General features: G+C 38.0%; 1 protein-coding gene across 1 annotated transcript; it reads left to right on the forward strand.

Annotated features, from left to right (window-relative positions):
• Nucleotides 1-6321: 6321 nt before the first annotated feature.
• Nucleotides 6322-10620, forward strand: LOC147502096 (uncharacterized). The gene is made up of 4 exons (XM_086604442.1): nucleotides 6322-7092; nucleotides 7391-7510; nucleotides 7610-8023; nucleotides 10549-10620. The coding sequence occupies exons 1-4, from the start codon at nucleotides 6322-6324 to the stop codon at nucleotides 10618-10620; spliced, it is 1377 nt and encodes a 458-aa protein (XP_086460568.1).
• Nucleotides 10621-17559: the final 6939 nt, after the last annotated feature.

Raw genomic sequence — 17559 nt, forward strand, 5'->3', positions numbered from 1 at the left:
GATGCTAGTGTTAATTTTGAGAATGATTGTTTTTTTAATGTTTTGTTAGATTTTATTTGTTTTTAGTAATTTGGGTGTTTTGGGTTTTGAGTTGCTATTGATTTGATGTAGTGATCGATCGGTTTGGAGAGACGCTTTATGGTTAGTCCTGTTGAGATTAGTGGTGCCCTTTGTCTTATGATGTTTCTAGTATGTTCTCATTTCTTTGTATGTATTGGTGATTAGATTGAAAGTTCATTCTTGATTTAGGATATTGGTTAACACCTAATTATAGTTACTTTGGTAATTCTAGATAGTCAATTGTAATAGAGGCTTATTGTATTTAAGATTTTGCTCTAACATCACAATTATAATCAGAATTGATTGTTTTTTGAAGGAAGTTGATTTGGTTTTAGGAAGATATGAAGGGAAAGAGTGCACTTACAATAATTGTTGGTTGAAGAGGCTTAGAAATATTCTCTTGTCTTTCTTGTTATATCTGGATGGCAATGATGGAATTTGCACTGCTTGTAGTTTTTCTTGCCATGGTGGTCATAAGGTATACCATAATACTCCCATTTTCCATTTTATCAAAGTACATGTTACAATGGGTTTTAGTGGATGTTTGTTTTTTTGCAAGTTCTGCATTAAGAGGCGCTGAATAACTTAAATTAAGAATTTGGAGGTGTAATAGTTGTTTGTTTTTTCACTTTTGATTCAACATTCAGTGGTAAATTTCAAATTCAGCATTCCGCGATGCAATTGGTGTTGAACACTGAAGTTAATTACTTAGAGCAATTGTTACCTGTTATACCCTTTTCTCTAAACACCAAATTTTCATAGTGCAGCCATTGAATCTCTTTAATTAGTGAACCCCAAAAGTCCAAAGCGCACCTTCATATACTTGCTTTGATGTTCTCATATTTTCCCTCTTTCATCAACATGGATCATTTAAATTGCTCATCTTTAAGCTTGATCTATTTTGGGTGAATCCATCCAACTACCTCATTCTTAATCTTTATATATAATAGTGAATTGAAGCAAAATAATCTTCACAGGAAAATGGTCGATGTTCTGGCCCCCACAAATGTGGCTAAATAAAAGCTCAATTCAATACAAACTCACACTCACACTCGGACCGAGAACCACTTAACTTACCTACCTACAATAAAACTCATGCTCAGAGCCCAAAAAGCCCACACTCAGAGCTTATCTACAATAAAATCCATGTTTAGAGCCCAAAAATCTCACACTCAGAGCCCATGCTCAGAGCTTATCTACAATAAAGCCTATGCTTAGAGCCCAAAAAGCCCACGCTTAGAGCTTATCTACAATAAAGCCCATGCTCAGAGCCCAAAAAGCTCACACTCAGAGCCCATGCTCCGAGCTTATCTACAATAAAGCCCATGCTCAGAGCCCAAAAAACCCACGCTCAGACTCTATTTATAGCCTACCTACCCATATAACACAAAGTCTATTCAATTAAACACGTGTCTTGAACATTTGCGAGGAAGTTGTTTGACCGAATCAATAAACTTTCACAACTTCGTCCACAACTTCGTCCACATTCAAGATTCACTTCCATCAACTTCAGATCATGTGACGGTTCTCCAGCAAGTTCTCCAACTTCATCCCACGTACGATTGGAATATTGGAGAACGAAGAAGTAATTATTACCAATCTGACATATAAAATCCAACATTGGTCATTCTTCAGAATTACACAATTGAGACTTGATCCAAAAGCAATACAACATTTGGGTATGTAGGCAACTTCAAACCGAAGTCCAATATTAACTCTCACCAACAACCATCCCCTTCGCAATCTCTTCTGAAAATATCACTTCCGACTCAACTAGTGTGTTTTGGCAAAACTTGCTGAAGCATATTTGGCGCAGTCTGTGCTCCTACCTTCAACCACAAAACAAAAGTTACGTCAATGGCTTCTCGAAAAATAAACAACGGTGAAAGTTTCCCTCTTGCCGCGCAAGTTCAGCACTCACCTTATGCTGGAAATTCACTTTCCAAGTCCGATGGTCCTCGACCATCTGCGACTGAGAGAGTGGGTATTCATGTATCCGATCTATCAACTCAGGTCTACCGTCATCTCTGACAATTGGAGAGCAAGAATAAAAATTTGAAGACACAACTGCGTCAACTTCTCGAAGATGATTCAGGGTCCACGACAAAAAGTGTTTGGGATCGTTTGAACTCTGAAACATCTCTATCAAAGACTCCAAGCACAAAGTCCCGCACCAAGAGAAACCGTGCGAGTCGCTTATGGAAGGCTTCACGCAAACAGAATGTGCAACGTCAAAAGCCAACACTTTCTAGTGTAATCATAAGTGAATCCACAAACTCCTCTGCCGACCTTGACACCGACCACCCTGTGAGGGATCGCCAACTCACAAAAGATCTCATGAAGAAAATAGGTTTAGCCAATTCGAACCATACTAAGGGAGATCAACAAAATATCCATATAGGTCGGCAAGGTAGACTACCCAACCAACGAAAAACCAATGAAGTTCCTACCCCAAGCTCTAGGAGGGGTAGGCAAGCCACTGCAAGTCCTCGTCGCAATAGCAGTATGTGCCGATCTCGACAGCAGCACTATTCACCAAGCAGTTCCCGTTCACAATCTAATCGCTCAAGTTGTAGTCCCAATCCAAGAGCTCATTGTCGGCCAAAGTATGTTGACAATGGTAGCCATGGAGATGGAGACTCACTTGCAACAGGTCAAGAAAATGGTTGTGACAGTCCATCATTCTGTTCGTATTCTCCCGATGTTCACCATAGGAGATGAAGGAACCAATCTCCACTACTAGCTCGGTCATCTTCTCCTACATGGGCAGGTGTCCATTTAAAACTCACTCCACTTCCTCTGAAGAAATCTTAGCCAAAACATCCACAGTTCGGTCGTGACCATCGTCGAGAGAATGTTCCATTTTCTGAACGACGTTTCCATGAGATGATATTGAAGGCTGTTAATGATAAAGAGTCACGAGAAAACAAAATTTGAAATTTCGCTATAGAGAGTGGTATTGATTCTCCCTTCTCTCTCCGAATCTAAACAATTGTTAATCACAAGGACTTCATGCAGCCAGAATTCAAGAAGTATGATGAGATTGATGGAGATCCTTTTATGTATCTTGTTAATTACAGAAACAAGATGATCTTATGGACTTTCGACGATGCTCTTCTTTGCAAGTTATTCCCATCCACACTTATTGGAATTGAGTTGATGAGATGGTTTAACATGCTTCCAGAAAAATCCATCCACAATTTTACTGATCTTGCTTACAAGTTTGCCGATCATTTTTGTCACAACTAGAAAGAACCGAAAAATATTAATTCTCTATTCATTATTAAACAACAAAAAAATAAAAAGCTCAGTAAGTTTGTTGCGAGATTTCGGAAAGTGGTTGTTGAAATTCCAGATGCATCTGATATTCTTGTCATTTATGCTTTCAAGGAAGGCATTAATTATGATAGGGACGACATTTACAACTCTATAGTAAAAGACGTCCCAACAACTCGTTATGAATTTTTTGTTCGAACTCAACAATTTATTCGAGTTGAAGATGATACATCGGCACGAGTTCATAGAGATAGGGATCGAATAAGCAAGCCGTAGGAACAGAGTAAAAACTGAAGTATCAACAAACAACCGATCAAAAGTCCAAGAGTAATGGTAGGCCACAACAATGGAACGACAAAGAACAAAAAAAACTTCCCGAGTTAAAGCTTACCACCCTCAATGAGAAGTATGCTATTATCTATGAGAAGATTAAGGGAAAAAATATCTTATCTCCACCTTTTCCTCTCTCCGAAGATACCAAGGCCACACGTGACAAATCACTGTGGTGCAAGCTTTAGTCATGACCTCACACAATGTAATCAAAGTCGGTCATGCTAGAGTTGATTCATTCAATGTCTAACACCCAGTGCAAGAATTTCAATCACTCCAAGATCACTGATCTCAGCCACCACTATGTTTATAGTGGATATGATTTTCTCTACGGTATGGGTATTGAGACATATGAGGAAGGACCTCTCTGTTGGACTGACAATGATCTGATAGGAGTGCACCATCCTCATTATGATGCTATTGTAATACAAGCATTTGTTGGAATTCATCGTGTGCAGAAAATCATGACCGATACAGATAGTTCAGCAAGTGTGATCCACAAGTGTTATTACAAAGGACTCAATCTCCCCGAGAATATGATAGTTCCCGATCCAAATCCTATCATTGGCTTCGATGGGACAGCAACAAAATCAATTGGTAGATGCTCTCTTCCGGTGACATTAATGAACAAGGAAGTTATAATTGATTTTATTCTCTTGGATTGTAACTCCTCTTACAATGTCATTCTGGGAAGAGATTAGATTCATTCCATGGGAGCTATTGTTTCTACTTTCCATCAGGCTATCAAGTTCTGGTGTGATGGTATGGTATGCAAAGTTCGAAGTGATTAGATAGCAGCTTTGAAGTGCCATTAGTTTGTGCTCGAAGATTATAAAGATTCGGAAATCAAGGGCAACACCATCCTAAATGTCGATGGGGTAAAATAGCAATTACAGAATTCCATTGGCCGGGTAAACACTATGGAGCAGCATTTAGGTGGCCCCCGACCATCGACATGCTCCTTGAAGTACAGATCGGCAACAAGGAAGAAGAAACCACTTTTATTTATCGCGGAAATTTCCAAGAAGGAACAAGATGAACTCATTGAGTTTTTTAAAGAAAAATTGCACGGTGTTTGCGTGGGACGGTCGAACAAATGCCTAGGGCTAATCCTTCACTTGCATGTCACGGGCTAGATATTGACAAAACACAAAAGCCGGTCGGCCATAAGCCTCATGTTGAATGGCTCCCCGATCGAAAAGCTCAAAGTGAAAGAAGAGATCGACAAACCGCTAAGTGTTAATTTTATTAGGCATGTACTATATATCGAAATGGATATCCAATGTAGTAGCGATCCGTAAGAAAAATGGGAAACTTAGAATCTGTGTTGATTTTCATCGATGTCAATAAAAATGTCCCTGTTCACCCGTATCCCTTGCCTCGTATTTCTGAAATGGTTGATGCCACTTCGCCGGGGTTTAAGCAAATTTCTTTTATGGATGCCTTAATGGGATTTTATCAAATTGCATTAGCCGAAGATGAACAAGAACTTACAACTTTCATAACATACCAAGACTTATTTTTCTATAAGGTAATGCCTTTCGGTCTAAAAAATGCACCGGCAACATATCAGAAATTCATAAATACATTATTTTCAGACTTTTTGGACAAGTTTATGGAAGCTTATATTGACGATATGGTCATCAAGTCGCATGAAGAGTCTTCACACCTTCATCACTTGCAAAAATTCTTTGATCGACTGGTGCATATTCGAATGCGTCTAAATCCATCAAAATGCGCGTTGGGTTAGCATCGGGTAAATTTCTTGGATATCTCATGACCAAACGAGGCATTTAAGCTAATCCTGATCAAATCCGTGCAATTACCGAAATTCCCTCACCAAAAACCAAGAAGCAGATCCAACAACTTACAGGTAGGATAGCCGCTTTGGATAGATTTATCTCAAAATACTCAGATCGGCTCCACCCATTTTTTCAAGCCATTAAGGGATCTCCACAATGGGCAGATGAGTGTGACGTAGCTTTTCAGAAAATGAAATAATACCTAGTACATCCGCCAATTCTTGCTAGTCCGACCACCGGACAAACAATTGACATCTATTTGGCAGCATCAGAAATAGCTGTGAGTGCTGTCTTATTCATTGATGATAAAAATGAACAACCAATTTACTTCATAAGTAAGACCCTTATAGCTCCAGAAGCAAGGTATTCAAAGATTGAGAAAATAGCTCTCTCACTTGTCCATAGTGCACGAAGATTGAATCTTTATTTCCAAGGACCTACCATCAATGTCTACACTGAATACCCCTTGAGAAAAGTTTTTCGAAATGCTGATTCGAGCCGTTTAGCAGAATGGGAAACATATTTGAGTTCCTACGAAATTATCTGTAAAGCCCGATCATCTGAGAAAGGCCACGCAATGGCATCACTTATGGCCGATTTTCCTGTCGATGACATACCGACCATGGAAGAGAATTTTGAGGAACCTCCTCTTAATCCACAACAAGGATCGGCCGATCCTTTCACAAGTGCCGCTTCTTTATGGATTCTACACACGGACGGTTCCAAGAACAAATCAGGTTCGGGCCTTGGTTGTGTTTTGATCTGACCTGATGGCGAGAAAATTGAAAAATCTATTCGCCTCGGATTTTGCATATCAAACAATGAAACTGAATATGAAGTGGTTCTTTATGTAATGCGAACAACACTTGACCTGGGGGTGACAAAGATCAAGTTATTCACTGACTCAAAGCTTGTTGCGAATCAATTTGGCAGATATTTTGTTGCTCGAAATGATAGGATGGCTGCATATGTCCAAAAAATACATGAGCTATCCATTCAATTCAAATCCATTGCTATTCACCAGCGCTCTCGCAATGATAATCGTCACACCGATGCCTTAACCTATCTCTCTGCCGCAGTTGATGTTAACAATGAAAGAAAAATCTATATTGATTTCCAACATTTTCCAAGCATAACTGTTATAAAAGAACATGTTCAAAACTTATATATTGCTCATCTATGCTATTTCCAGACGACATCTCGGAATTTCAAATTCGAGCAAGTAAATGCTATAACAACAAGGAAAAGAAAGAGAGAAGAGCTAGCTCAATCGGTTGGCACAAGTTCAGAATCTCACTCACAGGAAGCAGCTCAAGAAGATTTAGCCAACCATCAAGATTTGGCTGATCATAGTGTTGAGAGTGATTCTCCATTTGCCGACCAAAGCAATGTTGATATGGAAGATAAATCTCACGAAGCAGATAATTCTCCAGAAGTACCACATTTGGATCTCCAATCTATCGGCGATGATTCTTTACTAGATGATTGGAGACCTACTTATTTAGAATTTCTACAACATGGAACTCTACCTAAGGATTCGTCACTTTCCTACAAAATTAAAAGAGATGCATGGAAATTTGTCATAATTCCAAATTTTAAAGGCAAGCTCCTACTTTATAGGAAGGCAAACAATTTCAGTCATCTTCTCAGATGTCTTTCCAAAGATCAAGGTCATCTAGTTCTCGAAGAGATACACTCCGGACTTTGTGGAAACCATTCTGGGGGACGTAGTCTTGCACATATATAAATCTATGACTCAAGGATACTAGTGGCCTAGCATGCAAAGACACTCAGCGGAATTTGCCAAAAAATGCATACCATGTCAAAAACATGCAAATATAGACAAACTTCCGGTAACGAAACTCCACCCAATTCTAAGCCTTTGGCCTTTTGCTAAATGGGCCTTTGGTATTTTGCTAAAGGCTCTTGAAAGTGTACGATTCTTATTGGTTGCGACTGATTATTTCACTAAATGGGTAGAAGCTCAACCGTTTGTCAACATCTCAGCAATAGATGTACGACGTTTCTTATGGAAAGACATTGTTTGTCACTTTGGAATTCTATCTAACATCGTCTCTGATAATGGTAAACAATTTGATGCGGAATAAATTCATAAATTTTGCGCCTCACTAAAAATTCAGTATAATTTCTCTACACCATATTATCCACAAGCAAATGGACAAGTAGAAGCAACCAATAAGACGATTCTCTCGACTTTGAAGAAGAAGCTTCGTGAAGCAAAAGGAAACTGGGTTAAAGTGTTGCCAGCAGTGCTTTGGGTTTATCACACCACTCCAAAGTATTCTACCAATCTTTCCCCTTTCAACCTAGCTTATGGAATGGATGCTGTCCTCACGATAGAATTAATTGCACCGACTACAAGGACAAAAGCAGTACAAATAACTGGAAACAATGATGTTGCTCTAACTTTGGTAACAGATTCAATTGATAAAACTCGAGAAGAAGCTTTACAATGTCTAATCAAATATCAGGCAGACATGAAATGCAAATATGATAGAAAGCTTTGCCTCAAGAGTTTTGAACCAGAAGATTGGGTACTTAGCCGCAAACAGAAGCTCATTGAATCTGGGAAGCTATCAAAGAATTGGGAAGGACCGTTCATTATTATTAGACCAGCATCTAAAGGGTCTTATTTCCTTCATCGAATCACCGGAGAAAAATTTGCCAAGCCATGAAATGCTTTTCATTTAAAGAAGTTTTATTGTTGATGTCTTTCTCTTATTTAATGTTTGTTTTTCATTCATTTAATCATTTTATAATTCAATAAAATTCAATCCATCTTTCAATTCGTTTTAACTAGGGATCAAATATCCCAAATTTTATTATCATTACACTATGGGGGTAACGTCACCCCAACTTTCAATATATAATCTTATTACGTTATAGGAGCGGCGACACCCTAAATCTCATTACGTTATCATTACACTGGAGCGGCGACACCCCTCACATTTCTTTACATTATCATTACACTATGGGGGCGGCAACACCCTAAATCTCGTTACGTTATCATTACACTGGGGCGGCGACACCCTAAATCTCGTTATATTATCATTACACTGGGGGAGGTGACACCCCAAATTTTCTTACGTTATCATTACACATTGGGGGCGGCCAAACCACGAAAAATTATTAGATCTTCTTGTTAGCTCAGAATGTTCTCATTTTTTCGTTGGAAAAATTGATATTTCTGAAAACTTCTTTTGAACCACCTTTAATAGATCGGCTACAAAAAATTTACATGCCTTAGCAAATGAATCTTTTTATGAGTCTTCCCATGTCTTGCCTTCGAGTTGATCCGATCCTTTTAGAAGAGCTGATGATCCCTTTTATCTTTTAATAATTCGTTAATCAAACCCACGCGATTTATTTTTAATAACAAGGGCCAACCTACCCTTGTTACTACTAAGCAGATCCTAGTTCGTGATCCTAGATAGCTCTTAACTATATCAATCAATATTTACTTTTTTAACTTAAAACAGCCCACCAATACACTCCAAACCCGATTAATTTTTTGAATTCACCAAACCGCTCCCAACCCGAGTGAAGTTACCTATCTAAATTAAATCTAATCATTCCCAACAGATTTTGATAACCCAAATTGAAAATTGGAAAGAGTTTCTAATTGTTCTAAACATCTTATATTGTTACCCGATCTCTTTGATTGGTAGCTCTATTTCTCTCTTGACCCAAAACAAGCAATTGTGTATATTGGTACCCGACCTTTTTTCTTTTTGGGTAGTACCCTTTGATGTTGTTTGCCGATCTAATTGTCTTTCTTTGCCGATCCTGTTCTTTCCTTTGCCATCCCAACATTCTAATTAATTAAAACCATAAAAATTGGTTTGCCGATCCTTTCTGTCAGGATTAGGAAGGCCCGTATCTAATACACCTAACTAAAACTAAAAGGCCAATACCCAACTTTGATTTTAGCCCACTCCTTTACATTTCAGCCACTCTAAAAATCACATGGGCCATCTTTGTTGATCTTTTAAGTTTTAACTTAGCCTCCAATTCCTAACTACCGACCCTACGAAACTGCAATTGCATATATTTCAACATTATTTGAATCTAACCATTGCCTTTAAAATAAGGTATTCATTTTGACCGACCCTATAGTCTAACCATTGGTTTGCCGATCCTTTGCTTAACAAGAAAAACAAAAGAGAATCCCATCTTTAAATTTAGGATAATTGTTTGAATCGGCCATAATAAATACACATTGTTCTCCAACCGGCCATGCCATTCAATTTTGACAAATTCAATGGGGTTTTTGACACTTTTGCCCTTCCGTACCACACTCTCTCTCCTCCTGCCACACTTTCTCTCCTCTGCAACATACTCTCTCTTTTCTTGTACTTCTGATGTTGACATGCACAATCATATTTATCCGTTAGATTCTCTTAGCGATACATACCAGCGATTAATGACCGTTGGATTTCAACCCAGCAAAAATGAAAACGGACTTTAGCTATTGTGGGATCACGAACCAGCAACTTATGGATCTACTATCAACAACTTTTACATTGTTTTTGTTGTACGAACATGCAACAATGTTCACCTCGATTTTTGTGCCAAACTATAAAAGTGTTTACAAATCTCCAAAGCTTCCAGTTTTTTTACTTCATCTTCTTGGTTATCCTCTCCTTCGTAATTTTGGTAAGGTTTTTCATGGAGGACAATAACACAAATCTTGATAATAGATTTTTCTAAGGTTCATCTTCTTGATTATCCTCTCCCTCTACGGTTCTCATTGTTTATTGATATGTTTTGAACTTTGGTTTATTGTCTTCAGTGTTGGTTTCTTTCTAGGTCGTCTTGGGTTTATTTTTACGTAGTAGTGTATAGAGTTTTTTAAGGTTTCCATAGTTGTGTTTATTATTTCCATGTTGATTTTGTTCTTGTTGCATGGAGTGAAGAAGTATGTAACAGGTGAGGTGAAATTGAGAGTGTTTGATGTGTATATTTTCTTAGAAGGATTCATGTGTCTTGTGGAAGGTTTTTCCAAGCACATGAAATTGAGTTTTTGTATGATGTACTTGATGAACAAGTCCCTTTCTAGATCGATGAAAAAATTGACTACTTAAATATGATTCAACAGCAGAAGAAGATAGCTGAGCAGTCATTGCGGTGAGCTTGGGTTCAGTCATGGTTCTGCCAGGTTTTAGCAATGAAGACTCCAGGGATACCACCGTAAGCGACACTTACATATACTGTCAGCAACTTGGGTTTGTTTTTAAGTTCTAGTGTATAAAGTTTTTTTAAGGTTTCCATAGTTGTGTTTACTATTTCCATATTGATTTTGTTCTTCTCTTGTTCTTTTTGCATGGAGTGAAGAAGTATGTAACAGGTGAGGTGAAATTGAGAATGTTTGATGTGTATATTTTCTTAGAAGGATTCATGTGTCTTGTGGAAGGTTTTTCCAAGCGCATGAAATTGAATTTTTGTATGATGCACTTGATGAACAAGTCCCTTTCTAGATCAATGAAAAAATTGACTACTTGAATATGATTCAAGGCGTGATACAAAAGCAGAAGAAGACAATTGAGAGTCATTATGGTGAGCTTGGATTGCCTTTTCAGTCGCGGTTCTGCCAGGTTTTAGCAATGAAGACTCTGTGGATGTCACCATAAGCGACTTGGGTTTCTTTTGAAATCCCACTTCCACTTCCACTTCACAGATCACCTTATGGAGTTTTGGAAGTATGTTTCAATGTATAGGTTTCTGCTTGAATCGATGTAATGGTATTTTGTGGTTTGTGAAACAGCCATTTTATTGTGCTTGAGTGTCAGGACAGAAACTGTTGATGTTCATATGTTTTGTTTGTGATTATATCAGGGTTACCCTTGTATCATTGTTGTTGTTTATAAGGAGATAATGAGACTCTAATAGAAAGGAAAGAAATCTGGGTAGAAATCTGTATGGAAACTCAATAAGAAGAAAAAAGAAAAAATACATTTAGCATTCACAAAACTGGGCTAGACGTGTTATTCGAAATGGAGGTAATTGGCAGCGTTTTATGTATGGTATATAAACAACTGAAGCCATAAACAAGAACACAATTAAGGCTATCAGGTTGACTTTAATATACACCTATAACTTATATACAAAATAGTGTTATCCAATAACAAGTTAAACAAAAGTTAACTTTGATAAGTTTATTCAACCCTTTGTTCAATATCAAGTAAAGCAAAAGTGTAGCATTTAATAATATATACTAGCATCTCAGTTCCATATTTCACCATTGTTCCCATCCAACTTTGTTACAAGATTGTCCGTAGTTCAATATTTAAAAAGTTTTCTTATACAAATAGCCAAAATATTAGGATGTCCCACCCTTTGTAAAATGACCAGACTCAGAAATTGCTGATAGTTAGTACATTAGAATATGTCTGTACTAAGATAAACTGGTGAGATGAAAAATCTAATTTGGGCGGGAAAAATCTTTGCCACGTGTTAGGAATGATACGATAGCATTAATTATTCGCCGAACTGTTGAAGAAATGATGGTTTTTTGACCTTTAACTGGCACGTGTCGGTAGTAATATGTTTGAGGGTATAAGGACGGTTCAGTGTTCATTTTCGGACAAAAAAAAAACCGCCCAAAATCCCTAATTTTCCGACCATTTGCAATCTTTCAAAAATGAGAAAGCTTAATTTGACTGTATGTATGTCACTCGATAAAATGCATAAATTGTTCAAGACATTTACTACTGAAGAGAGGGAAGATTTTGAGAAGTCTTGCTTCGGTAAGTTTTTAAGCATTAATGAGAGAATGCACACCACTACTACGCTAGTGTATGCTGTTTTGGGACACCAAGTAGGTAAACTTTGCTACCGAATCGGTAAGAAGGATTTGGTGTTTAAGAAAACTGATGTTGCTTTTATAATGGGTCTTAGTGTGAAGCCGGTTTCTAATTCATTCTACACGGCAGATATCAAGATCCCATCCCAATTTTGTGCAAGGTTTTTTAAAGGAACCACGGTTTCTGAAACAGAAATATTGGAACCTAGAAACTTGGCAAAATCCAGTGTTAGTGAAGAAAGTCAGAATGATGTGTTTAGGTTGAATAGGTTGTATATACTGTTGCAAGTTGAGCTTCCAGGATCTGCTAGGCAGTTGATGGGAGGTATATTGAGATGACTGAGAATTTAAATGCATTTGACAGCTTTCCTTGGGGCACACCTCTGTTTAAAATGTTGGAAGAGTCTTTGGAAGACATGTCTAACTTGGTGAGTGTTAGAAAGGATTCTTTCGCAGTTTATGGTTGTTTAATTTGTTTTGTTATTTAGGTATATCTTCACATCCCATCTCTTGGGGCTCGAAGACAAGTTGATGGTAGGTTCCCAAGAATACTAGATTGGGTAGACTTGCCTTCTAGAAACATACATCTATATACTTATCAGAAAAAGCTTCAACCTTTTAAGGGGAAGACAGTGGTGTTGGAAAGTCTAGATCTTCCTGAAGGAGAACTGAATGAAGAAGTGCTAAAGGATGCTTTGGGGTAACAACCCATGCAAAGTGGTGCAGCAGTTTCAGGGACATACAATAATGAAATGCTTTTTCAAAGACAGGCAAAAGTAATTAAAGGCCTTGTAAGTAACTTGTTTTCTTTTGACATTTGAAGTACTCACACAATCTTATAATGTTATAGAAGTTGTAATATGATAATGGAATTGCAAATGTTGTTAGGACCCATGTTGTTAATGAAGCACTGATAATGTGTTGTTATGGAACTGCATGTTGCAGCATTGTTTCATATATAAGGCAGTAATATGTTATGGTACCATGAGTGAGCTATTATTAAACAATATATATATCAGCAACTACAATGTATAAATAGTGAAGTGGGATCTTGCATGTTAAACCCAAAATGATAATAGGGTACCCATGATGCCCTTTTAGGTAACCAGTTTGACATGGGTACCCTTTTGACATTTGAAGTACTCATATAATCTTATTTAAAAGTTATAGAAAGTTGTAATATGATATGAGTACCCTATTATATAGTCTTGAATTGGAATTGCAAATGTTGTTAGGACCCATGTTCTTATATGAAGCACTGAGAAATGTGTTGTTCTGGAACTGCATGTTGCAGCATTGTTTCATATATGAGTGAGCTATTGGGAAACATGATATGTCAGCCACTACAATCTATCTGTAGTGGTTTACAAATAGTGAAGTGGGATCTTGCATGTTGATCCCAGAATGATAATAGGGTACCCATGCTATGGGTAACCAGTTTTTGACATTTGAAGTACTCATATAATCTTATTTAAAATGTTATAGAAAATTGTAATATGATATGGGTATCCTATTATATAGTCTTGAATTGAAATTGCAAATCCTGTTAGGACCCATGTTGTTATATGAATCACTGATAATGTGTTGTTATGGAACTGCATGTTGTAGCATTATTTCATATATGAGTGAGCTATTGCGAAACATGATATGTCAGCCACTACAATGTATCTATAGTGGTTTACAAATATTGAAGTGGGATCTTACTTATATTATTTGTTATGTGCTCTGATTAATCTAAAACATGTCAGTAAAGAGGTTAGGGTTGTTGGGGATATACTCCAGAGTGAAATAAGGACTGTCATGGAAACAATAATTCAAGAGATTGCTCATGGTGGGTTGAAAGGTGGTATGGAAAGTTCAGAGGTTGAGGTTGTGCAAGGGCCTAGAACAAGGGGTAGAACAAGGAGTAGAACAAGGAGTAAGAGTAGAACAAGGAGCAGAAGTTTAGAGGTTAAGGTTATGAAAGATGTTGACGCTAGAACAAGAAGTAGAACTAGAAGCCCAAGCCCAAAGAAGCCAAACAATGTAGGCTCTGATGCTAAACTGAAAACACCAACAAGGTCTTCCCAGAAGAAGTCTACCCTGAAGAAGTCTTCCCAAAAGAAGGTTCACTCAGAACCTAAGAAAGGGAGTTCATCTGTTTCTAAGAAAGTTACCTTTGAGGTTTCTCCTAGTTCCTCAAATAAAAGAAAAAGAACATTGGACAAGGATCAAAGCCTTGAAGTTGTGGGAGATACTTCAAAACCTACTCAAGATGAAAGAAAGAAAAGGAAAGTGGTCAAAGTTTGTGGTATTTCGAAGTTCACCATCTAGGGCAAGAAAAAATGAGGCTATAAAGGCTAGTGAGAGGCAAAATTTGAAGAAAAAATATCAAATCAGTGAGAGATTAAGGGAAAGGGAGCTGAAGTTTAAGGAACCTGAGACACCCAAACAAAGAAGGAAGTTGATCCAGGCTGAGTCAGACGAAGATGAAGATGTTGCACAACAACAAAGAGGGCAAAATAATTTGGAGTCAATTGCTGCAAATGCTTTGCAGGAGATTAGTGAGGTCATACCCAGAGGGACATACCAAGAACATAGTGTGGAGCTGGAGGAGGACCTGGTGAGGGTACAGACTACTATAGTACCTTATGCTGAATATTCAATGCTTGATCATGTTCCCTTTTACTCTTCTTTGTCATCTGGGGATCTTGATGGGGTATTATATCCTTTGGCATTTGTTTTTTAGTCCTTCCTCCTGGTGATCTTGATGGGGAAGAAGTCTAGAATAGAGAAATGGAAAAATTCAATTTTGTTTCTCTATTGGTTGGAAGTACAGAGCTCTCTGACATAACTGAATTGCTAGCCCTATCACCATCAGAAGGAGTAAGAACTGAACATGATGTGGCAGATGTAGATGATGATCAGAACACTGATGGTCAGCATGATGCTGGTGATGTGGAGGACCCTGATGTGGTACTCATTCACACTCAGATGGAGAAGGAAATGGATAAGAAAAGTGCAGAGAATGGCCGTAGAAGAAAGAGGAGGGAGAAAAAACTGGGAAAAGAAAGTACTAGTTTATGGGAAGAGAAGATGGGAAAAGACTGTGACTCATTAATCAAGGTTGCTCTGTCATCAACCTTTTACTAGAAAACAACTACCACAGGTGAGGTAAATGTTGTCAATTATTATTGGAGAAAGTGTAGTAGGAAGAAGAATCAACAGAACTCTCCAGATATGAGAGTTTTTGGGTATGATCAAGTTATTTTAGTACATAATTTTCATTCGTTACATGGAAGACAATGGGTGGATGGTGAGGTAATGAATCTACCATTAGTAATTTGCTCTAAAACTATCAGCAACTTGGTATTAATGTGCAAAGTAAACTACTATAGAAAGTTAATTGTTATTAATTCCTATTTGATTATTTTATAGGTTCTCAGCTTATATGTCAAGCTATTGATAAGGTGGTATAAGCAGCACTGTAAGGAACATGCCATTCCAGAAGATGAAGTGTATACTGTTGTGAAGGATGTTTACTTTGCTGGGAGTTCTCTATACTTTAATACTAAGTTTCTGTTGAAGCTTACTCACTAATCTTACTTAAGTTTGATAAGCTTAATCATCACTTTGTGGATGTAGACATTCATGATAAGAGAGTATGGGATATTCAAGAATAAGCTACAAGACCCAAGTTTTCGCGGCCAAAAGCCCGAGGAAAGAGTGGTTAATGGTTTGTACCATACGATGAAATTGTGAAAGAGTATTTGGACCCCGTTGATAGAAGGATTAGAAATCAACCACACCCAGTACAGGGTAAGGGAGTAATTGTACCTCTTCAAGTTCATGGTAGTCATTGGATTGTTGATGTCTTTAACTTTAAAGAGATGAAAGTGTGCACCTATGATTCTCTTGGTGGAAAGCAAATTTCTAATGAACAACTAGCTTTGGAGAGAATGATTCCTTATGTGCTCAGGTGTGTTGATCCAAGCTCCACTATTGATTTGAACACACCATGGGCTCGTGAATTTGTTAGTGTCACACAACAACCAGATTCCAACAGTTGTGGGTTATATTGCCTTGCCTTTATTGATAGTCTTCTTAGAGGTGTTCCTGAGAGGGTAAACAATATTGACATGCAACCATTTAGAATGCGGCTGAGGATTGGAATTGACATTATATCCTGTGGATTAAATCCAGATGAAGTGTTTAAGAAGAGAACAAAATTTGAAAAGAGGTTGACAGAAGAAAGTCCGCAAGTAGAGAGCAAAGTGTCCAAGTATGTAGCAAACCATGGGATAGAGGTAAGCAAGCATGTGTCCAAGGATGTAAAGACTCGGGCACGCAGGTATTGAAGCAAGTTCACATTGGCATAGAGCTAGAGAGTGAAGCGATTCATTTGGAATTGACAAAGAGCCCAAGGATCCGGGAAAGCGATTCTTGAGATAAAGGATGATGAAGCCGGAAGTGAGCAAGTGGACAAAGATGTTGAACCCCGCTACTCGGAACCAAGTGGGGACGGAGCAATGCTCACAAAGTGAAGCAGATGCACTACATTTGTATGTGAGAAGGAGGATGTTGAACCCATCTGGCGAGGAGGATGTTGAATCTGCTACTAAGGAGGCCGTATGTGAGAAGGAGGATGTTGAACCTGTTCTTTGTGGAGGATGTTGAACCCGCTACTAAGGAGGATGTTGAACTTTCGGCTTTGTGGAGGATGTTGAACCCGCTTCTTTGAGGAGGATGTTGAACCCGCTACTAAGGAGGCCGTTGAACCCGCAAGCATCGAGTTGGTCCAAGTGGAGGCTAACCAATGCCAACAGAGTGAAGCGAGATGTAACAATTTGGAATTGAGCAAGTGAAGGAGGATGCGAAGGCAAGCATCGAGGACCAACTCAACCTGGAACCAGATGAAGTAAATCATGATGAAATAGTTGGAAGACAGGTACAGCTGCAGGATGCAGAAAACAACAAAGGTAAAGATGTTGAAGATGGGTCTGCTGACCAGCAGGAGAACATAGCTAAAGATAAGAACTAGGGGACATCGAAATGCTCTCATTTTCAGATGTTTGTTATTATTCCGTTATTATTTTGGAACTTATGTGTCTAATTTTGCAGTGCTCCATTCTGATAAACATAATATTTTGAAGTCAGTGGTTTGTTAAGATAACGTATCTAAACAATAGACAAAACACCTGAAATTAGTATTTGTTTAGATAATTTTCAAGTTCCAAACCTAAATGTTTCAATTGAGGCGTTAATTTTATAGTATTTTTTATAGTATTT

This window comes from Coptis chinensis, chromosome 4 (assembly GCF_015680905.1).
Source record: "Coptis chinensis isolate HL-2020 chromosome 4, ASM1568090v1, whole genome shotgun sequence".
In the NCBI taxonomy this organism is placed as follows: domain Eukaryota; kingdom Viridiplantae; phylum Streptophyta; class Magnoliopsida; order Ranunculales; family Ranunculaceae; genus Coptis; species Coptis chinensis.